The sequence below is a fragment of the Ranitomeya imitator genome, chromosome 5, assembly GCF_032444005.1.
Source record: "Ranitomeya imitator isolate aRanImi1 chromosome 5, aRanImi1.pri, whole genome shotgun sequence".
Classification (NCBI taxonomy): domain Eukaryota; kingdom Metazoa; phylum Chordata; class Amphibia; order Anura; family Dendrobatidae; genus Ranitomeya; species Ranitomeya imitator.
In genome coordinates, this window is record NC_091286.1 from 394,210,856 (window position 1) to 394,234,659 (window position 23,804).

Here is a 23,804-nt window from a genome sequence, read left to right on the forward strand (position 1 = left end):
AATAAAAGCTATTTCTTGTGGCTTGCATAGAGGATTGGGGACATATAGAGAGCATTCTAGAACACTGTATGGGGGCATACAGATGCTGGCTGGACCTTCTTTGGGGACAGCCTGGTGACAGGCTCCCTTTAATCTGTAAGACCTGTAGCCACTGTCTTTTAGCGACATTTAAAAGCCATCCTGCAAGATTCCAGCGGCTTGCAAACTTAAGATAATAAACCTTCTCCTTCTCGTAAGCTAATCAGCAGTGTCCAGTCAGATGAGTGCCTCTGGTCCCGGCTCAGTGCCTCCTCTGACCCCACAATTGTCATCCTCCTGCCGTTAATGATGTCTCCTATGTCATCCAGTCTGTTGCGCTGCACAGCTCCTGTTCCCTCCTGTGCAGATGCGAGAGCTGGACAGACAGTGGATGACATAGGAGAAGTCAACCATGTCAATCAAGGCAGGAGAGAGTGAATCAGGCCCATAGTGAGCAACTGTTGACCGCACAACCCTTATATCCGGGGAGCTGGCCCAGCCCCTCTTTCTCTTTACTAGTGCTCTGGTATCAGCTTCTCATTTCCTGCCATACTGGCCATTTAGATACTTCAGATAATAATAAATAATCTTTATTTTTATATAGCGCTAACATATTCCGCAGCGCTTTACAAGTTGCACACATTATCATCACTGTCCCCGTTGGGGCTCACAATCTAGGTTCCCTATCAGTATGCCTTTGGAATGTGGGAGGAAACCGGAGAACCCGGAGGAAACCCATGCAAACACGAAGAGAACATACAAACTATTTGCAGATGTTGTCCTCGGTGGGGTTTGAGCCCAGGACTCCAGCGCTGCAAGGCTGCAGTGCTAACCACTGCGCCACCGTGCTGCCCCTGATAACAGAGTATATACTGTAGTTTTGCAAGGGTACAGGACTAACTTCTAACATAAACATCCCCTAAAATATAAACTTTATTAAGATACTTTTAAAATGTCCAAACAAAAACTCCACCAAAAACAACTGTGAAAAAATGTGCAAAAAGATAAATATTATTACACTTTGAGTTCATACCACAGCCAGTACAATCATTGATTTTGAGTTACTGGTCTAACATGTGGCCATCTCGTCCTCGTGATCAATGCAATGGCCACTGCCAAAGAGGATCTCCATATTAATGTAAGTTAGTGGATGTATATATAACACAATGCACCAGATGGGGCTTGCATGATAGGCAAAACCTATAAAACTGAAAAGCAACATGGTTTCTTAAACTTATTTGGCTACACACAGATGAGATAAATCTTTTCATACTTTGGTCTGCCTATATATAATAAATGTTATTTGCCAAGATACTTGTAAATCCACATATCAGTCTTTCATTTTTATCAGGTCAAGCAATAAACTTTCAAAAAACTAGTATGTGTATATTCACACCAATAGATCTGATATATCTATTGTAAACTCATGAAATAAATTATGCGCCAAGACACTTATTGATCACATGTCAGTTTTCAGTGTCTGTCCAGATTGCAGGATAAACAAGACATACAAGTTTAAGAACCTTCATTGCTTTATATACTTGTATGTATATATTCAGGCCAACAGATCAGACATATCAAATAGTAAATGACGTGCCAAGATACTCATCAGTCCACATGCTGTGTCCAGTGTGTCCTCTAGTCCTGGGTTCTGCTCCTTGGCTACAAGGCTCCTCCCACTCAGATACAGACGAGTGCAGACAGTGAGCTCAGCTCACAGTCAGAGGCAGAGCCCTGCTGCGTCCCGGCTGCTGCTGGAGCTGATTAATGGGACTCTGTCACCTGAATTTGGAGGGAACAATCTTCAGCCATAGGGGCGGGGTTTTGGGGTGTTTGATTCACCCTTTTCTTACCCGCTGGCTGCAAGATTGCCTTGTGCAGGCATGTACTACGGAGGACAGAGAATGAACTTCAATCCAATATTGCAGCCAGCCTGCAGCCAGCGGGTAAGGAAAGGGTGAATCAAACACCCGAAAACCCCTCACCTATGGCTGAAGATTGTTCCCTCCAAATTCAGGTGACAGAGTCCCTTTAAGTCTCTGAAGCAGGGAGCTTTGAAGGAGAGCACGCTCAGCCAGGAATGGGTGAGTGACATCCCTTCCCCCACTCCTCCACAGACTGCCGAAGAGCGGTCACATGACTCACTCCCTGCACTATGATTGGATGCCTGTCATTCCTTCTCTCTGTTGACTCCCTGTGATCATGTTTGTACCATGCATGTTACTTTAGATACATGAGCAGTACAAACGCAGGGGAAGTAAAAGATAATCATTGACCGGGGACAGGGGCCCCTTAGGGCATGGGGCCCCTAACGCTGGCCCTCACAGTAGCGTTTGGGGCGGGACTGTAGGCAGAGTCTTATCTTCCTACTCTAAGCCAGAGAAACCAAGGAATGACCTGTCCACAGGCGGCCCTGAAGCTCAGTCTGTCTCTCTCTTTGCTTCTATGTTGAAGAACATCTTTGGACTTTGGAGGAAAGGAAGATCAGATCTGTTATTACAGAGCTTGACATTTAAAGTATACTGTTAAGAACCAAGTTATTAACAAAATATGAATAATGGTCATAATTTCCAGTTGTTTTTTTTTTAATGTGTACAAGATATTGCATATATAGTTTTTTTTTGCTTTGGCTACTTACTGTATGTAGATATTCCCATTTAGCTATGTATTGATGGATTGGTAAAAGAAATTAATACTTTTTGGTGATTTGTAACATATTTTCTGTATGCAGCTGAATGTGGTGGTCGGATATATGCTGCTGCATCTGGACGCATACTATCTTCAGGTTATCCTGCACCTTATGAAAATAATTTACACTGCACTTGGATTCTTGAAGCTGATCCTGGGAAAACTATTAGGTATTACTTGTGTACTTCACCCTCATTTTACGTTTGGACATCATTTAAATGACCTCTACATGTAGAAATGATTAACGCTTATGGAGTGATTTTCCACCAAATTAGAATACATACATAATGGAACAAATACCAGTATAATGAATGCTGTATTTGCCTTCTTGATTTATCATTTCGAAACTCGATTTCAAAGCAATACCAGAGGGGGACATGAAGATTATTAATATTTATATAATGGACATTAAAGTAACACAAAACTACAATATACAGCTCTGTCAAAAATTAAGAGACCACCACATCAAAACCCTGTCATGGGCAGCCCAATCTCCAGACCTGAGCCCCATTGAAAACCTCTGGAATGTAATCAAGAGGATGATGGATAGTCACAAGCCATCAAACAAAAAAGAACTTACATTTTTGCTCCAGAAGCAGTGTGAAAGACTGGTGGAAAGCATGCCAAGACGCATGAAAGCCGTGATTAAAAATCATGGTTATTCCACGAAATATTGATTTCTGAACTCCTCCCCAGTTATAACATTAGTATTGTTTCTAAATGATTATGAACTTGTTTTCTTTGCATTATTTGAGCTCTGAAATCACCGTTTGTTTTTTTTATTTTGACCATTTCTCCTTTTCAGAAAAAAAATACAAAATGTATTGCTTGGAAATTCGGAGACTCGTTGCCAGAAGTTTATAGAATAAAAGAACAATTTACATTTTACTCAAAAATATACCTATAAAGAGAAACATCAGACAAACTAAAAATTTTGCAGTCGTCTCTTAATTTTTGCCAGAGCTGAATGTTAGTGGGATTATAATTCATTTCTTGTAGAAGACCAACAATAAAATTACAAGAAAGTTAGAATATACAATTTCAAGAAAGTTTTCTAAATGAGACATAAATACACTGCTCATACATCTAGATAGATGCATAATGCACAGCAACCCTCTCTGATGTGCGTATGTGTGCACTGTACAGTATGTTCGCTGTCTTTCTTCTACAGTACGTTTCAGCCAAACATTAGATTTCAAGTGACAGTGCAATGCATAATTTATTATTTACATCTAAACTTTCCATACACTGTCTGGTCTTTTTTTCTTTTGCAGCCTTCACTTTATCGTTTTTGACACCGAAATCTCACACGATATCCTTAAGGTATGGGATGGACCTGTAGAGAGCGACGTTCTTCTGAAAGAGTGGAGTGGTTCTTCTCTCCCCGAGGACATTCACAGCACGTTCAACTCCTTGACATTACAATTTGATAGCGATTTTTTCATCAGCAAGTCTGGCTTTTCCATACAATTTTCAAGTGCGTATAACAAGCCGCATTACAAATCTAACATGATTTGGTGTCTACGTTGCATAGAAAAGTTCCTGTATATATATATATATATATATATATATATATATATATATACCCCTGAGTGTTTTCATCTCCACAAAGCAAATAAATGCATAAAGATATTCTTTTCAAATGAACTCAAGACGTTCCAAACAAAATTCCTATCTCTAAATCTATTTAATATGCAACGCTGGGAATAAATATTCATAGGGACTGTCAGAAGCAACTTTTTTGGGGGGAATCAGAATTTCATTTGTAAACTTGTTTCCTTTCAATTCCTGCTTTCAATTATATTATCCATGTGGTGGCTCCATTCGTGGGCTATTATTAAGGGATCATTGTTATTCCAATTCTGCACAGCATGTAGAAAATGAAGATACAAACTGACTTGTGCAATTATATTAATTGTAATCAAGCTACATATTTTTCATCACAGCTTAATTATTATTTAATCAAGCGTAAAATCGCAGGCTGAGCTTAGTTTATAAAGTGACCCTTATTTTGTAGATATCACATGTACTTAATGTGTTACTCTCCTGAACTGTCAACAGACAAATGCGTTGCTAATTAGATGTTAGTTTATTTTTATTGTAACGTTGTGATGCGGCTACATAGAGGTGTGTAGTGTCAAGAAGCACAAACATGAAGTATTTGTCAGATCCTACTAATCAGTTCAGTGAGTATTATGTATATGAAACTATAACAATATGGTAATATTTAATACATTGTCATGACCTTGGCTTTCATTCCCAAGTCAGATCATACAATTTTGCTGGTGCATGCATTTGTCACTTACGTAACAAGCCACTCATCCAAATTGCTGGTGAATGGCCATGCTATACAAATATCCTAAACAGCGTAGCATGGCCATGCTATACAAATATCCTAAACAGCGTAGCATTCTGTTTTATTAATTTGGCATACAATCTGTCATGGTGGCATTTGATACATCTGTATACTCTTTTTACTGGCAATACATAGTAAAATTTGTCCTATTATTTTGTGTTATTGTGTACATTTAAACATAGTCTTAAAATATTGCAGCTTCTACATGGTCCAGAGAACCTCATAATAGTCTAGCACTTTTTATTCTGTAGTGATCACTTTGCAATATGTTGTGAATTCTGCTCTTGTGCTCCCTCCAGTGGTTATGAGTGGTAGTGCTGCGGTAGTTGGATCGCAGCATTTATCAGGTGTATCTATTTTTTGCAATTTGGGCTGGGCTATACAGCCTTGCTTGATCCTTTAGTCAGTGCCAGTTGTCCATTGTTTTTGGAGGATTCACATCCCTTCTGGTCTCTCCTGTTTGCTGTGCTTTTCTTCAAAGATAAGTCCTGGCTTTGTTTTTGCTGTCCACCTGCTGTGGACCTTATAGTTCTGTGCATTTTCATGTTTTTGTCTTGTCCAGCTTAGTCTGTGAAGGATTTTTTGCAGCCTAGCTATTTCTCTGGAGATGCAGATACAGGTCCTTCTCAAAAAATTAGCATATAGTGTTAAATTTCATTATTTACCATAATGTAATGATTACAATTAAACTTTCATATATTATAGATTCATTATCCACCAACTGAAATTTGTCAGGTCTTTTATTGTTTTAATACTGATGATTTTGGTATACAACTCCTGATAACCCAAAAAACCTGTCTCAATAAATTAGCATATTTCACCCATCCAATCAAATAAAAGTGTTTTTTAATAACAAACAAAAAAACCATCAAATAATAATGTTCAGTTATGCACTCAATACTTGGTCGGGAATCCTTTGGCAGAAATGACTGCTTCAATGCGGCGTGGCATGGAGGCAATCAGCCTGTGACACTGCTGAGATGTTATGGAGGCCCAGGATGCTTCAATAGCGGCCTTAAGCTCATCCAGAGTGTTGGGTCTTGCGTCTCTCAACTTTCTCTTCACAATATCCCACAGATTCTCTATGGGGTTCAGGTCAGGAGAGTTGGCAGGCCAATTGAGCACAGTAATACCATGGTCAGTAAACCATTTACCAGTGGTTTTGGCACTGTGAGCAGGTGCCAGGTCGTGCTGAAAAATGAAATCTTCATCTCCATAAAGCATTTCAGCCGATGGAAGCATGAAGTGCTCCAAAATCTCCTGATAGCTAGCTGCATTGACCCTGCCCTTGATGAAACACAGTGGACCAACACCAGCAGCTGACATGGCACCCCACACCATCACTGACTGTGGGTACTTGACACTGGACTTCAGGCATTTTGGCATTTCCTTCTCCCCAGTCTTCCTCCAGACTCTGGCACCTTGATTTCCGAATGACATGCAAAATTTGCTTTCATCAGAAAAAAGTACTTGGGACCACTTAGCAACAGTCCAGTGCTGCTTCTCTGTAGCCCAGGTCAGGCGCCTCTGCCGCTGTTTATGGTTCAAAAGTGGCTTTACCTGGGGAATGCGGCACCTGTAGCCCATTTCCTGCACACGCCTGTGCACGGTGGCTCTGGATGTTTCCACACCAGACTCAGTCCACTGCTTCCTCAGGTTCCCCAAGGTCTGGAATCGGTCCTTCTCCACAATCTTCCTCAGGATCCGGTCTCCTCTTCTCGTTGTACAGCGTTTTCTGCCACATTGTTTCCTTCCAACAGACTTACCATTGAGGTGCCTTGATACAGCACTCTGGGAACAGCCTATTTGTTGAGAAATTTCTTTCTGGGTCTTACCCTCTTGCTTGAGGGTGTCAATGATGGCCTTCTTGACATCTGTCAGGTCGCTAGTCTTACCCATGATGGGGATTTTGAGTAATGAACCAGGCAGGGAGTTTATAAAAGCCTCAGGTATCTTTTGCATGTGTTTAGAGTTAATTAGTTGATTCAGAAGATTAGGGTAATAGGTCGTTTAGAGAACCTTTTCTTGATATGCTAATTTATTGAGACAGGTTTTTTGGGTTATCAGGAGTTGTATGCCAAAATCATCAGTATTAAAACAATAAAAGACCTGACAAATTTCAGTTGGTGGATAATGAATCTATAATATATGAAAGTTTAATTGTAATCATTACATTATGGTAAATAATGAAATTTAACACTATATGCTAATTTTTTGAGAAGGACCTGTATACCCTCCATGTCTTTAGTCAGATGTGGTGTTTTGTATATTCTGTGGTGGATATTTTCTAGTGTTTTAATACTGACCGCATAGTACTCTGTTCTATTCTTACTTTTTAGCTAGTATGGCCTCCTATGCTAAATCCTGATTTCATTTCTGCGTATGTTATTTCCCTCTCCTCTCACAGTCAATATTTGTGGGGGCTGTCTTTCCTTTGGGGATTTTCTCTGACGCAAGATAGGTTTCCTGTTTCTGTCTTTAGGGGTAGTTATTTCTTAGGCTGTGTCAAGGGGTCTAGGGAGTGTTAGGTACCCCCCACGGCTACTTCTAGTTGCGCTGTTAAGTTCAGGGTTTGCGGTCAGTACAGGTTCCACCTTCTCCAGAGTACGTCTCATGCTGCTCCAAGGCCACCAGATCATAACAGCAATAGCTATTTTATTACTATTTTATTTTGGATTACATTGAAAAGTAGCACCTTTAGTATAAAGTTGGAGCAAAATAACAGAGTATAAGGGCAGGTGCAGAAGGCAGTGTTATCGGCATGACTGTGACCTGACAGTATTGTATCTCACTCAGACCAATGTTAGTCTATGAAGCCTTTAACCTGTCCAATTTTTTCATTGCACAGAGTGTGAGAAAAAAGGGGAAAAAAAATGCTGATTTTCTGAGTTTGATCCAATAATCACATTACACCCGGCCATGCAAGTAATTAAGTGCGTGGAAAAACATCAGATTGCACTTGGATGACATCTGAGTACAATTCAATTTTCGTGCACTGGAACAATGGAAAGATGGTGAAGTTTTGTTCTCCAGTTTCTCCTAAAGGTGTGCTTCGATTCTCTCATCCAGCAGAATTGGAGCACACTAAGTGGACAGTCGGATCACATTCTGATCAGAGTTTGATCAGAGTGTAATTTGCATAATTGGCCCAATTTTCTCAGATTAGAGAATCTATAGCCATCTGCACAAGTCCTTCTTTCATAGAATAGGTCATAACGTCTTACTAACTTTGTGAACACATTTTAAAGGTACTATCTCATCATCTTGCATGGGTAAAATTGCAAAATTTTATAATTTAATTGTTAATAATTATCCTTTTTTGTCAAGAAAGGGGATTTCAGTAGCATAAAAATGGAGCGGCCTGAACTGACAATGTATCATTTGTGTATTGCCTTCCAACAAGCAAGTTACTGTGAGTAACTGGGAGGCAGCGTTCTTGTTCATCAAATTGAGACAATGGCAATAAAGCAAAGAAAATTAGGGTGATAATAAGACAATCAATGTCTAGAATACTATGTAGCATGCACAAAACAGCTTCATAAACATCAATGGAAGTATACACTTCTTTACTGGTAAGTGAAGGCAAGAGGTAAACAAATGCTTTCCATATACAGTATGTCATTGATATGATCAAATGACAAGGTACTGTAGATAGAATTTGTTCCAATCATGTAGAGGAAGAATTGCATCTGGACTAGTGTGTGCAAGTCACTTAAAGACTGAGACGTGCCTTGCTCCCTACTACATTGAAAGGTAATGTAAGCAGGGCAGGTGATATAATTCTATTGACAACTCCTGGTACATATATGCTATTGGCAAGTTTCATGTATTTACCCAGATCGTCTCTTGATGTGGAAGTGAGCGTAATATGACTAACCCTTTAAGTATTAAAAGGCCTCTGTATATAGTCTATAATTTCAGGGCAATCTAAAGCTAAAGCACCATGAAGACTCATTGTAGGGCTACTATAAAGCTATAGCTTCCGTACAAAGGAATACTCTAAGAATAAAGTTATTTTATGGATTGCAGCTGTCACTGTTTTAATTAAAAAATAATCAGTAGTAATACAAATAGTCCTTGTAAAAAGCTAGCATAATGGAGTTGGCAACTTTATAAGTCATTGAATTTGTAATCTTAGGTATTGAGTTGTACTCTTTTTGCGCCAAAATATCTTTCTGCATTGTGATATCTTTGTAATTTTAAGAATGACACCTCTTTAGGTTTAACCAGGGATACAAGTGTGACGACACAGCAGTTTATCTTAATTAACCAGACATCTATTTTCAGTAAGCCAGGAGGAATAGACTGTTATCTATATGTCGACTTTTGAATTTATGTGTTTGTTCATTGGTTGGTCAAGAAAACACAGACTTTTGTGCATACAGGCATGTAATATTGACATGTAAGTTGAGATTCGTTGTAACATTTTGTGTTGTTATCCTGGATGACAGAGACGTAGGATAATTGATATGATATGATATGTTGAATACACATTGTCCAGGCCAGCTATGCAAATTGATTAAAGAGTCAAACACAACAGGAACACTCTACAGGATAGCTGCCAGATCATGACTCCATCAAGAAGAGCAAATATATTACATTCTACAGGATGCCAGCTTAGAGGACCATGGCCCCCTCTTTAAGAATTCAGATCTGCTCCATTGAGCATCACTGAACTATGGCTGTGTTTTGGGTAGTCAGGATTTGGACCCAATGGTTACCTGAGCCTCATGGATACATTTAGGAAAGCCATTATTGGGACCTACTGTTCACCTGACTGCATGGAGAGGCTTGTAGAAGCTAGGTTGTGACCCTCAGATCAACTGGTCTTGTACCTCAATGGACTGTCAGCTTCCTAAGCTTGTTGTTACTTCCTCTCTGTGCGTGCCACAGGTGGGGGTTGTCGGCCCTGGAAGCTCTGAAGTCGCAGAAGGGTGAGACTCAAATTTTGCACTGTCTTCGGTATTTAGCTGGGACTGTTTTACATGGTATTTGCCTGTTTTGTGGTTCAATTCAGTATTGCCACACTGTTTTACCCTCACGCTGTGTTGTCTGAGTAGTATTATACCCACAATAAAAGGAGAGTGGGCGTCCGGTGGGATGATTGATCACTGGTCCATGCGTTTTCGGTTAGCGGACTATAGCACCCACTGACCCCCGTGTCTCCAGAACAAGTAATCCAAATGCAAAAAAAAACACACTCAATTTAGTTGTAAATGGACCTTTGTTCAAAACTTTATGGTTATCTACAGTCAAACATTAATTTTAAAAATTCTTAAGTGAATGTGTGTATTTAATCTAGGTACCACTATCTGCTCATCTCTAGTCATTATGCTGCACTTTTTCAGCTTACAATCACACAATCTATGTAAACAGCACATTTTTGCAGCTGCATACATTATATTTATGCCTGTTTATTTTTTTTTCTAAAGCATTTCTCATATCATTGTATTAATAACCTTCCAATGTCAGTGAATCTGGGGTTAATGTAACAAAAGCTTTTGAATTTATAATGCATTTATATCATGAATAATATTGTTTGATGAAGACTGGTGCATTTCAAAACTGCTTATTGATAATAATGTTTTAGGGTTTTTCGTTTTAACACTTGAACTTAAGTAAACAGTGATATATATGAAATATAATTTTTTAACTATTTTGAAAAGTATTCCTTTTGAAAGAGCTCTATTTCTATATTTTAAATATGTATGTGTTCGATATGATCAATAAATAAGCTGGGCTTCATTATTATGTTCTAATTATCAACTAAACTGGCCTTGTTACCCATGCTAACCAACTAGAGCAGTGTTCCCCAAGTCCGGTCCTCAAGAGCCACCAACAGGTCATGTTTTCAGGATATCCTTAGTATTGCACAGGTGATAATTGCATCACCTGGACAGGAAAGCATTCAATGACCTGTGCAATACTGAGGAAATCCTCAAAACATGACCTGTTGGTGGCTCTTGAGGACCTGAGTTGGGTAACACTGAACTAGAGCTTAGCCTATATTTATTTGAAGGAGTTATCCTATGAAACACAATTTCACCTATATCCCACGTGTGTGATAAATATTCAATTGCTGGGATCGCATCCCCTCTTCCCCTAAGCTATGCTCTTTAGAAATCATACAGTTAGAGAATAACAGACTAAGAAGAAAAAATATATATCTGTAATTGGACCCGTTAAACTAATTTTTATGCTGTGTTAACCCTTTCCTTTCTGAATTTCTAAATTAAGAGGGAACACCACTACTAGGGTGACTTGGCTTACCAAGGTTGTCAAGTCTTAATTTTAAAATAGTGCGCCAGGATAAAAATAATCAAAAAACATTTCAGCTTTCTTTCAAAAACACCTCCACATTGACTCTAATTTTTTGTATGCTTTGGGACTGAGAATTATTTGCTTTACTTAAAGGGGACCTGTCACCATGTTTTTCTCATATAAATCATGGCCACCACTACTGGCACCTTTTTTACAGCATACTAGAATGCTGTATGTATATCCTTAATCAAGTCTGCAGATCCCAAAAAATAGCTTTTATTATACGTACAGACAGGACAGCCCTGTCAAATGGGCATTTCTGGTCTTGATTGGTTGTCTTCTCTATGTCATGCACACAGTTCCCTCCATTGTGCTCCTGTGCAGGCGCACTTCTATTGTTCTGCCAAGGGCAGAACAAAGTACTCCAGTGTGCGTGTGCTGGTTTTACTTCCGGGTTATTGGCGCTCTTTGACCTCTCCCGGTGGATGTGCACTAGCATCCTATGCCCTGCCTTTGACAGGGCAAAATGAAGTGCACCTGCGCAGGAGCGTAATGTAGAATGTATCATCCACTGAAAGCAGGGAAGCAGGCTGGTGATCATAAGAACAGAGGAGGCACTCCATCAAGACCAGAGATACCGATTGGACTGGATTGTGCCATCTGTGAGTACAAACTTTTTCTTGGGGGGGGGGAACTGTAGGCTGGATTGAGCATTTTTTTTACAACATTCCAGTATGCTGATAAAAGGAACCAAAAGGTGGTGGTCATGGTTTATATGGGGAAAACCTGGATACATGTTACCTTTAATTTGGGCTGTAATACCGAATGCAACCTGTGGACAGGTCGGCTTTCATTTTTTTTTAAACAAAGCAACCTTGTTTTTTTCTAATCAAAGAATACCCCTTTAACTACAACAGCAATCAATCATGTGTGCTATGACTCTATTCAAAAGCTGCAGGATGGATGGAAACAGCATAGAGCAGTAAATTGTTGCTATAAGCATTACGTTTTTTTCTTTTACTTTGGACAGCTTTGATAAATGAGATTAATATATTTTGATAAATCTATTGATCATATTATATCTCTAAAGTGCTATTAATTATCACAATAAAATAAACACTTCAAAGTAAAGTTATGTAACTAAAGTTTCTCAAAAATTGAATATTTTTCATTTAAACTTATCTATTTATTTGTCCTGGTGGTAATATTGGGAATATATTATTTTTGTTCTAGACAAACTGATTTTTTTTATATAATATATGATAGACGGCTTCTTAATAAATAAAAAGAGAGCATCTGAAAAAAGGCTTGAAAGATAAAGTGTCTGAATTGAAAATGTCATTGATTTTACTTTAGTTCTACCAAGATACATTGACAGTGGAGGTCATACTGTATATTGACTTTGGAGTGTAGCTCAGTAACTTGTAACATCAATTTCTTATTTGTGTTGGTCATAATTGAGAACAGTAGTTTTTCTTCAAAATGAAAGGAAAAGTCACTGCTACGAATGATGAGACTAAGGTCACCTGGGAAAGAAATACTGTGTTGTGTCTAAGCAAAAGAAATTAGCGCTCACCTAAAACACTGATGATATCCCTGCAGAGAAATATTTCTGCTTGAATTGGTATTACATGCTTATACAATTTATATATTCAACACACTGTAGTTAAACTCATTTAGCATGCAAATAGCTCTTTAATCCTTCAGATACAAATTAATTTCAATATTAATGCATATTATATATTTAATGCACCATTTAAAAATCATAGCGGGAAAGCAAAGCATTTTGTTTTGTCAATTCTTTGCACATCTTTAACCCCTTTCCGACACTGGGCGTATATTTACACAGATGTCTGACACCCTCCCTTTAATGTGGGCTCCAGCAGTGAGTCCACATCTTTCCCGACACATGTCAGCTGTTTTGTACAGCTGACTTGTGTTTGGAATAGCTGCGGGCTGAATCGCGATCCACCCGCGGCTATTAACCCATTAAATGCTGCTGTCAAACCATCAGGCCGGAAACCTGCCCACCAGTGACTCCGTCACGTGATCGCAGGACACCAGTTCATTGGCATGACAAGCAAAGGTCTCCTGGAGACCTCTATGGTTGTCACTGCCGGACTGCTGTGAGCGACACCCAGTGGTCAGCACTCATAGCAAGTGAGTAATTCTACTACATAGAGGCGATCTGATCATCGCCTCTTTATAGCAGAGTCGATTGGGTTGTGGCAGCTTCTAGTCTCCCATGAAGAATATGGAAACATGCCAAAAGTAAAAAAAAATGTTTTTAAAAATATAAAAAAATAAAAAATATATAAAAGTTCAAATCACCCCCCTTTCGACCCATTCATACTAAAACAATAAAAAAATCAAATACACACATATTTTGTAAACATATAACCCAAACCCATAACCTCAAACTTGGGAGGGGTAACACTTTGCTAAATCTATAAACATACTGACCAACTATGCAGTTATTAAAATGCGGGCTGAATCAAAAAAGTGTTGTTGCTTTTTTTATATAAAAAGTTATAAGTTTATTAATACACACATTACACATACAATTTAAAACAATGCCTCCGAACCACATAAAGTATCAAAAATAATGGCAGGTAGGCGCAAAAAATACAATATTAGCAGATCAACACTGATTAGCATTAAGAAAATTACAAAGCACTTTAGTTATTAAAGCATACAGACAAAATATTTTGATTTTTGTATCAATGTTGTATACTCTATATATCCCAAAAAACTGTAAAATACTGGCTACATGCAATGTGCATCACAAATAAATAAACCAGATAAATCAGAATTATACTGACCAAAATGCCCTTTTAATCTAAATGGTAAGACCACAATTGTATAAGTGCAGCACAAATCTACACAAAAATATGTAGACTTTGTTTAATCAACATTTCAACATCGTGAGACTAGTGCAATAATATACAAACTGGTACATCAAAATTGTATTGACAAAATGCCCTTTTATTCTAGATGGTAAAGCACCAATTATATAGGTGCAGCTCAAACTTGCACGGAAATATGTAGCTTTTATTTAACCAGTATGTCAACACCGTAAAACTAGTGCAATTGCATATTGCTGACAGATTGTCTCAACTCCATAAGACCAGTATAGTCAAATGTTGCCGACAACATAAGTAGGCACACATAAAATAAATAAACTAAATGATCTGAATAAGCACATATTACCTAGAAACGTGGTGATCCCTGCTTACAGCCTCATGGCATGCTGATCCTTGCCAGACCCTGACGCGCGTTTTGCGACAGCTTCCTCCTAGGGGCGTGTCCATAGCGAGGCGTCATAGAGCTTTTAACCACCCATAGACCAATCAGTTTGTAGCGGGGCGGTACCTGCTCTCAATACCCAACCCACTAGTCTCCATAGTAGTGATAGAAGTTTGGGCTACGTCGTAGGTGTCCGTCCGACCGGTTTCCACAGCAACTATACACATATTTTGTATCACTGCATTCAGAATCGCCCAATCTATTGTTAAAAAAAGGACTAACCTGATCGATAAACTGCATAGCAAGAAAAAAAGTAAAAAAAAAAAAGAATTACTTTTTTTGGTCGCCGAGGCAATGCATTAAAATGCAATAACGGGATATCAAAAGATCGGATCTGCACCAAAATAGTATAATTAAAAACATCAGCTCAGTGCGCAAAAAAAAAGCACAGAATCAACCCAAGAACACGAAGTAAGGAGATGCTGCGTGTATAGGAAAATGGAGCATTTTTTTAAAGAAAGTTTGGATTTTTTTCACCACTTAGATGAAAAATAACCTAGACATATTTGGTGTCTATGAACTCATAATGACCTGGAGAATCATAATGGCAGGTCAGTTTTAGCATTTCTTGAACCTAGTAAAAAAGCCAAACAAAAATGACAAACACTTTTTTGCAATTTCACCACACTTGGAATATTTTTCCTGTTTTCCAATGCATGACATGGTAAAACCAATGACGTTGTTCAAAAGTACAACTTGTCCTGTAAAAAACAAGTCCTCACATGGCCATATTGACAGAAAAATAAAAAAGCTATGGCTCTGGGAAGGAGGGGAGCAAAAAACGAAAACGCAAAACCGAAACTACCTCCGTGTTAACACATAAAAATCTGTAATTTCCATTCTACATTAAATTCCTGTGCATGTCATACAGATGGGACACGAATGTCACCAGTGTGCTGAACATGTTTACAAGGACCTATTGACTTGTATTGGCTACCGGAAAAAATTGGCCACATGGTCTATCTGAAAAAACGGACATGTGAAGATCACTATAGGATTTAATAGGTATGTATGGATATGTGTCTCCAATACATGTGAAAATGGATGCTACAGGTACTGGAGACACATACATACATAGGGCCCTGGGAGAGGAAAAAGTAACTGCAGCGCCCCAGAGACCTGGTCGTTGCAGTATGACACTCTGCCACTAAGGGGAGTGATGGTACGTCTGATGGCACTGAAGGAATTCTCCTGACCAGGTATCACTAGCACACATTACACTTCACACTCCGGCCTCTAGGGGGAGCAAAAGGCTTTATTTATTGGGCCCCTCCTCACACTGGTAAAACTAGGGGTTGGATAGAAAGTTAGTCAGAAGCTGACTGGGTTGGATTCAGGCAACATCCCGTGGCAGGGGGTGTTGCAGGGAGAAGACACAGGGGGGTCCCTGTCAGGCGTGGGAACCTGGCAGGTGCCTAGCAAACAGAACAGAACATTACGGAACCGCGCCTGCACTACCTTGCGGCGGTATCTGTTGTGAATTCTGTGGCTGAGTTCACTTCTGTGGTCACAAGTGGTATTGCAGTCTCTGGGCTTCCTCCCTCAGGTGTTTTGGTGAGCTCGTTGGCTGCCTTGCTATTTAGCTCCACCTGAGTCTGTCTTCCTTGCTCCTTGTCAATGTTCCAGTGTTGGATCTGAGCTACTGCATCTTTCCTTGGGCCTGCTGCTCTGCTAGATAAGTGCTTCTAGTTTGTTTTCTGTTTTTTCTGTCCAGCTTGTTATTATCTTTTGCTGGAAGCTCTGAGAAGCAAAGGGGTGCACCGCCGTGCTGTTAGTTCGGCACGGTGGGTCTTTTTGCCCCTTTGCGTGGTTTTCGTTTTAGGGTTTTTTGTAGACTGCATAGTTCTCTTTGCTATCCTCGCTCTGTCTAGAATATCGGGCCTCACTTTGCTGAATCTATTTCATTCCTACGTTTGTCTTTTCATCTTGCTAACAGTCATTATATGTGGGGGCTGCCTATTCCTTTGGGGTATTTCTCTGAGGTAAGTCAGGCTTGTATTTCTATCTTCAGGCTAGTCAGCTCCTCAGGCAGTGCCGAGTTGCATAGGTAGTTGATAGGCGCAATCCACTGCTGCTTCCAGTTGTGTGAGGATAGATCAGGTACTGCAGTCTACAGAGATTCCACGTCTCAGAGCTCGTCCTATTGTTTTGGGTTATTGCCAGATCTCTGTATGTGCGCTGATTACTGCACGCTGTGTTGCCTGATTGCCAGCCATAACAATACAAGGAGCCTTTCAATGATTTCCAATAGAGGGAAAAAAGAAATCCTGACATCATTTTTTTTTCTTAGCTCTGTCTTCAGTCTTTTTTTTCCCCTAGACATTAGAGTGCTTCAGGACACAGCTGTGGACATGGATATTCAGGCTCTGTGCTCCTCAATGGATAATCTCGTTGTAAATGTACAAAAGATTCAAGATACTATTGATCAGAAATCGATGCTAGAACCAAGAATTCCGATTCCTGATTTGTTTTTTGGTGACAGAACTAAGTTCCTGAGCTTCACAAATAATTGTAAGCTATTTTTGGCCTTGAAACCTCATTCTTCTGGTAATCCTATTCAACAGGTTTTGATTATTATTTCTTTTTTGCGCGGCGACCCACAGGACTGGGCGTTTTCTCTTGCACCAGGAGATTCTGCATTGAGTAATGTTGATGCATTTTTCCAGGCGCTGGGATTGCTTTACGATGAGCCTAATTCAGTGGATCAAGCTGAGAAAAATCTGCTGGCTTTATGCCAGGGTCAGGATGATGTAGAAGTATATTGTCAGAAATTTAGAAAATGGTCAGTACTCACTCTGTGGAATGAATCTGCACTAGTGGCTTTGTTCAGAAAGGGTCTCTCTGAAGCTCTTAAGGATGTAATGGTGGGATTTCCTATGCCTGCTGGTTTGAATGAGTCTATGTCCTTGGCCATTCAGATCGGTCGTCGCTTGCGCGAGCGTAAATCTGTGCACCATCTGGCGGTATTGTCTGAGAGTAAGCCTGAGCCTATGCAGTGCGACAGGACTATGACTAAAGTAGAACGGCACGAACACAGACGTCTGAACAGACTGTGTTTCTATTGTGGTGATTCTACTCATGCTATTTCTAATTGTCCTAAACGCACTAGGCGGTTCGATAGCTCTGCCGTTATTGGTACTGTACAGTCCAAATTCCTTTTGTCCATTACCTTAATGTGCTCTTTGTCATCGTATTCTGTCATGGCGTTTGTGGATTCAGGCGCTGCCCTGAATCTGATGGATTTGGATTATGCTAAACGTTGTGGATTTTTCTTGGAGCCTTTGCGGTGTCCTATTCCGTTGAGAGGAATTGATGCTACACCTCTGGCCAAGAATAAGCCTCAGTACTGGGCCCAGCTGACCATGTGCATGGCTCCTGCACATCAGGAAGTTATTCGCTTTTTGGTACTGCATAATTTGCATGATGTGGTCGTGTTGGGGTTGCCATGGCTACAAACCCATAATCCAGTATTGGATTGGAACTCTATGTCGGTAACCAGCTGGGGTTGTCAGGGAGTACATGGTGATGTTCCATTTTTGTCTATTTCGTCATCCATTCCTTCTGACATCCCAGAGTTCTTGTCGGACTTTCAGGATGTATTTGAAGAGTCCAAGTCTGATGCCCTTCCTCCGCATAGGAATTGTGATTGTGCTATCGATTTGATTCCTGGTAGTAAATTCCCTAAGGGTCGTTTATTTAATTTGTCCGTACCTGAACACACCGCTATGCGCAGTTATGTGAAGGAGTCCCTGGAGAAGGGACATATTCGCCCATCGTCGTCACCATTGGGAGCAGGGTTCTTTTTTGTAGCCAAGAAGGATGGTTCGCTAAGACCGTGTATTGATTACCGCCTTCTTAATAAGATCACTGTTAAGTTTCAGTATCCCTTGCCATTGATTTCTGACTTGTTTGCTCGGATTAAGGGGGCTAGTTGGTTTACTAAGATTGATCTTCGTGGTGCGTATAATCTGGTGAGAATCAGGCAGGGAGATGAATGGAAAACGGCATTTAATACGCCCGAGGGTCATTTTGAGTATCTGGTGATGCCGTTCGGACTTGCCAATGCTCCATCTGTTTTTCAGTCTTTTATGCATGACATTTTCCGTGAGTATCTGGATAAATTCTTGATTGTTTACTTGGATGACATTTTGATCTTCTCAGATGATTGGGAGTCTCATGTGAAGCAAGTCAGAATGGTTTTCCAGGTACTGCGTGCTAATTCCTTGTTCGTGAAGGGATCAAAGTGTCTCTTCGGTGTGCAGAAAGTTTCATTTTTGGGGTTCATCTTTTCCCCTTCTACTATCGAGATGGATCCGGTTAAGGTTCAGGCCATCCAGGATTGGACTCAGCCGACATCTCTAAAAAGTTTGCAGAAATTCCTGGGCTTTGCTAATTTTTATCGTCGCTTCATCTGTAATTTTTCTAGCATTGCCAGACCATTGACCGATTTGACCAAGAAGGGAGCTGATTTGGTTAATTGGTCTTCTGCTGCCGTGGAAGCTTTTCAGGAGTTGAAGCGTCGTTTTTGCTGTGCCCCTGTGTTGTGTCAACCTGATGTTTCTCTTCCGTTCCAGGTCGAGGTTGATGCTTCTGAGATTGGTGCAGGGGCGGTTTTGTCACAGAGAGGTTCTGGTTGCTCAGTGTTCAAACCATGTGCTTTCTTTTCCAGGAAATTTTCTGCTGCTGAGCGTAATTATGATGTGGGCAACCGAGAGTTGCTGGCCATGAAGTGGGCATTCGAGGAGTGGCGTCATTGGCATGAGGGTGCTAAGCATCGCGTGGTGGTTTTGACTGATCATAAGAACCTTACTTATCTTGAGTCTGCCAAGCGCTTGAATCCTAGACAGGCCCGTTGGTCGTTATTTTTTGCTCGTTTTGATTTTGTGATTTCATACCTTCCGGGCTCTAAAAATGTGAAGGCGGATGCTCTGTCTAGGAGTTTTGTGCCCGACTCTCCGGGGTTATCTGAGCCGGCGAGTATCCTCAAGGAAGGAGTCATTGTGTCTGCCATCTCCCCTGATTTGCGGAGAGTGTTGCAGAAATTTCAGGCTAATAAACCTGATCGTTGTCCGGCCGAGAAACTGTTCGTCCCTGATAGGTGGACTAGTAAAGTTATCTCTGAACTTCATTGTTCGGTGCTGGCCGGTCATCCAGGAATCTTTGGTACCAGGGAGTTGGTTGCTAGATCCTTCTGGTGGCCATCTCTGTCACGGGATGTGCGTGCTTTTGTGCAGTCCTGTGGAATTTGTGCTAGGGCTAAGCCCTGCTGTTCACGTGCCAGTGGGTTGCTTTTGCCATTGCCGGTCCCGAAGAGGCCTTGGACACATATTTCGATGGATTTCATTTCTGACCTTCCCGTTTCTCAAAAGATGTCTGTCATTTGGGTGGTCTGTGATCGCTTTTCTAAAATGGTCCATCTGGTGCCCTTGGTTAAATTGCCTTCCTCCTCTGATTTGGTGCCTTTGTTCTTCCAGCATGTGGTTCGTTTACATGGCATTCCTGAGAATATTGTTTCTGACAGAGGTTCCCAGTTTGTCTCGAGGTTCTGGCGAGCCTTTTGTGGTAGGATGGGCATTGACCTATCTTTTTCCTCGGCCTTCCATCCTCAGACTAATGGCCAGACCGAACGAACCAATCAGACCTTGGAAACATATCTGAGATGTTTTGTTTCCGCTGACCAGGATGATTGGGTGTCATTTTTGCCGTTGGCTGAGTTCGCCCTTAATAATCGGGCCAGCTCGGCTACCTTGGTCTCTCCATTTTTCTGCAATTCTGGGTTCCATCCTCGTTTCTCTTCAGGACAGGTTGAGTCTTCGGACTGTCCTGGTGTGGATTATGTGGTGGACAGGTTGCAGCAGATCTGGACTCAGGTAGTGGACAATTTGACCTTGTCCCAGGAGAAGGCTCAGCTTTTCGCTAATCGCAGACGCCGTGTGGGACCCCGACTTCGTGTTGGGGATCTGGTTTGGTTATCTTCTCGTCATATACCTATGAAGGTTTCCTCTCCTAAATTTAAACCTCGTTTTATTGGTCCGTATAGGATTTCTGAGATTCTCAATCCGGTGTCTTTTCGTCTGACCCTCCCAGACTCCTTTTCCATACATAATGTATTCCATAGGTCGTTGTTGAGGAGATACGTGGCACCTATGGTTCCATCTGTGGAGCCTCCTGCCCCTGTTTTGGTGGAGGGGGAATTGGAGTATATTGTGGAGAAGATTTTGGATTCTCGTGTCTCTAGACGGAAACTCCAGTATCTGGTCAAATGGAAGGGTTATGCTCAGGAAGATAATTCCTGGGTTTTTGCCTCTGATGTCCATGCCCCAGATCTTGTTCGTGCCTTTCATGTGGCTCATCCTGGTCGGCCTGGGGGTTCTGGTGAGGGTTCGGTGTCCCCTCCTCAAGGGGGGGGTACTGTTGTGAATTCTGTGGCTGAGTTCACTTCTGTGGTCACAAGTGGTATTGCAGTCTCTGGGCTTCCTCCCTCAGGTGTTTTGGTGAGCTCGTTGGCTGCCTTGCTATTTAGCTCCACCTGAGTCTGTCTTCCTTGCTCCTTGTCAATGTTCCAGTGTTGGATCTGAGCTACTGCATCTTTCCTTGGGCCTGCTGCTCTGCTAGATAAGTGCTTCTAGTTTGTTTTCTGTTTTTTCTGTCCAGCTTGTTATTATCTTTTGCTGGAAGCTCTGAGAAGCAAAGGGGTGCACCGCCGTGCTGTTAGTTCGGCACGGTGGGTCTTTTTGCCCCTTTGCGTGGTTTTCGTTTTAGGGTTTTTTGTAGACTGCATAGTTCTCTTTGCTATCCTCGCTCTGTCTAGAATATCGGGCCTCACTTTGCTGAATCTATTTCATTCCTACGTTTGTCTTTTCATCTTGCTAACAGTCATTATATGTGGGGGCTGCCTATTCCTTTGGGGTATTTCTCTGAGGTAAGTCAGGCTTATATTTCTATCTTCAGGCTAGTCAGCTCCTCAGGCAGTGCCGAGTTGCATAGGTAGTTGATAGGCGCAATCCACTGCTGCTTCCAGTTGTGTGAGGATAGATCAGGTACTGCAGTCTACAGAGATTCCACGTCTCAGAGCTCGTCCTATTGTTTTGGGTTATTGCCAGATCTCTGTATGTGCGCTGATTACTGCACGCTGTGTTGCCTGATTGCCAGCCATAACAGGTATCCTAAGAAAGAGACAAGAAGCGAAGGATATGGTGGAACAGTGTAAACGAGGTCAAGCAAAAAGGAGTACCAGTAGGAGTCGTGCCGTGAGACCGAGGCAACATCCTACTGAGGCGCGTAACCGGTGGCCGGAACACCGCGGGAGAAACTGACTTTAGGCCTTACTTCAAACTCCGCAGGACAGTTAATTATAGGTTGGCTGTCTACCTTAAATTTCCTAAGAAGACATAGGGGGCAACAGTGGGAGAGGGGCGTCTCTAGGGTCCCAGAAGACCTCCAGGTCTAGCCACCGTGACAGCATCAGAACCGAACCAGAGAGGCCCGGTACCGAGAACTCGTGGCCCTGTGTCTGGGGGCGATTCATAACAAACATGCTTTTTGGCTAAAATCCCCCTCCTCCTCCTTACAGCTCCAAAATCTCACAACATAAGCCTGGGGTTTTTCCTTTATAGACAGGTTGACAGAGACAAAAATCTTCCTGCTCTGTATGTGACTAGTGAACGGAACAGATATTTGTATACAGAGCAGAATCAGCTCTTATCTTTGAACAATACCAGATAATTGTAATGTGCCCTTAGATAACATTGCTTCACAAGATGGAAAAGTATAAGGCTACATTCCCATGATGAGCTTTTGATGTTGTAGATTTTCTGCAGCATTTCTACACCTATTAAAAAAATTAGTTTGTTTGTGGTTTTTTTTGTGTGATTTTGAATGTGTTTTTTTACACACAGTTTTATTGCATTTTTTGCGCTGACTTTTTTGTGTCTTGTTGATGTGTCTTGTTTTAAACAAAGCTTTGCATGGTTTACGTGAATTTTTTATGCATTTGCACCTTGGAAACGCACTAAAAATGCATGTGCGTTTCGCATGCAAGTCTATAGGGAAAATGTGCATCTAAAACTCAGTGTACACGCAGGAGAATTGGCATGTTGGGGAATTGAAACATGCAACGCAGGTCAGTTTATGTTGAGTAAAATAAAAGCACTGTCAAAAGCTCACTGTGTTGACACAGCATTTAATGTTAATTAACCAGATGACTATTTTCAATTTGCCCATAATAATAATAATAATAATAATTTTATTTATATAGCACCAACATATTCCGCAGCGCTTTACAAATTATAGAGGGGACTTGTACAGACAATAGACATTACAGCATAACAGAAATACAGTTCAAAACAGATACCAGGAGGAGTGAGGGCCCTGCTCGCAAGCTTACAAACTATGGGGAAAAGGGGAGACACGAGAGGTGGATGGTAACAATTGCTTTAGTTATTCGGACCAGCTATAGTGTAAGGCTCAGGTGTTCAAGTAAAGCTGCATGAACCAGTTACCTACCTAAGTATGTAGCAGTACAGACACAGAGGGCTAATACTGCATAAAGTGTATGAGAACATGATGCGAGGAACCTTTTTTTTTTTTTTATTATTATAAATAGGCCACACAGGGATCGTTAGGTTAATGCATTGAGGCGGTAGGCCAGTCTGAACAAATGAGTTTTTAGGGCACGCTTAAAACTGTGGGGATTGGGGATTAATCGTATTAACCTAGGTAGTGCATTCCAAAGAATCGGCGCAGCACGTGTAAAGTCTTGGAGACGGGAGTGGGAGGTTCTGATTATTGAGGATGCTAACCAGAGGTCATTAGCGGAGCGGAGGGCACGGGTAGGGTGGTAGACTGATACCAGGGAGGAGATGTAGGGTGGTGCTGAGCCATGGAGTGCTTTGTGGATGAGGGTAGTAGTTTTGTACTGGATTCTGGAGTGGATGGGTAGCCAGTGTAATGACTGGCACAGGGTAGAGGCATCGGTGTAACGGTTGGTGAGGAATATGATCCTGGCTGCAGCATTCAGGACAGATTGGAGCGGGGAGAGTTTTGCAAGAGGGAGACCGATTAGTAGAGAGTTACAATAGTCCAGACGAGAATGAATAAGTGAAACAGTCAGAGTTTTTGCAGAGTCGAAAGTAAGAAAAGGGCGAATTCTAGAAATGTTTTTGAGATGCAGGTA

At 41.1% G+C, this 23,804-nt stretch overlaps 1 protein-coding gene across 1 annotated transcript in view; it reads left to right on the forward strand.

The window, feature by feature from the left end:
- CSMD1 (CUB and Sushi multiple domains 1) overlaps nt 1-23,804 on the forward strand; it is a 3,308,788-nt gene that overhangs the window by 2,517,123 nt on the left and 767,861 nt on the right. Inside the window, exons 25-26 of the mRNA XM_069726899.1 lie at nt 2,750-2,876; nt 3,981-4,183. Of these exons, the coding sequence (XP_069583000.1) occupies nt 2,750-2,876; nt 3,981-4,183 (330 nt within the window). The remainder of the gene's footprint in view (nt 1-2,749; nt 2,877-3,980; nt 4,184-23,804) is intronic.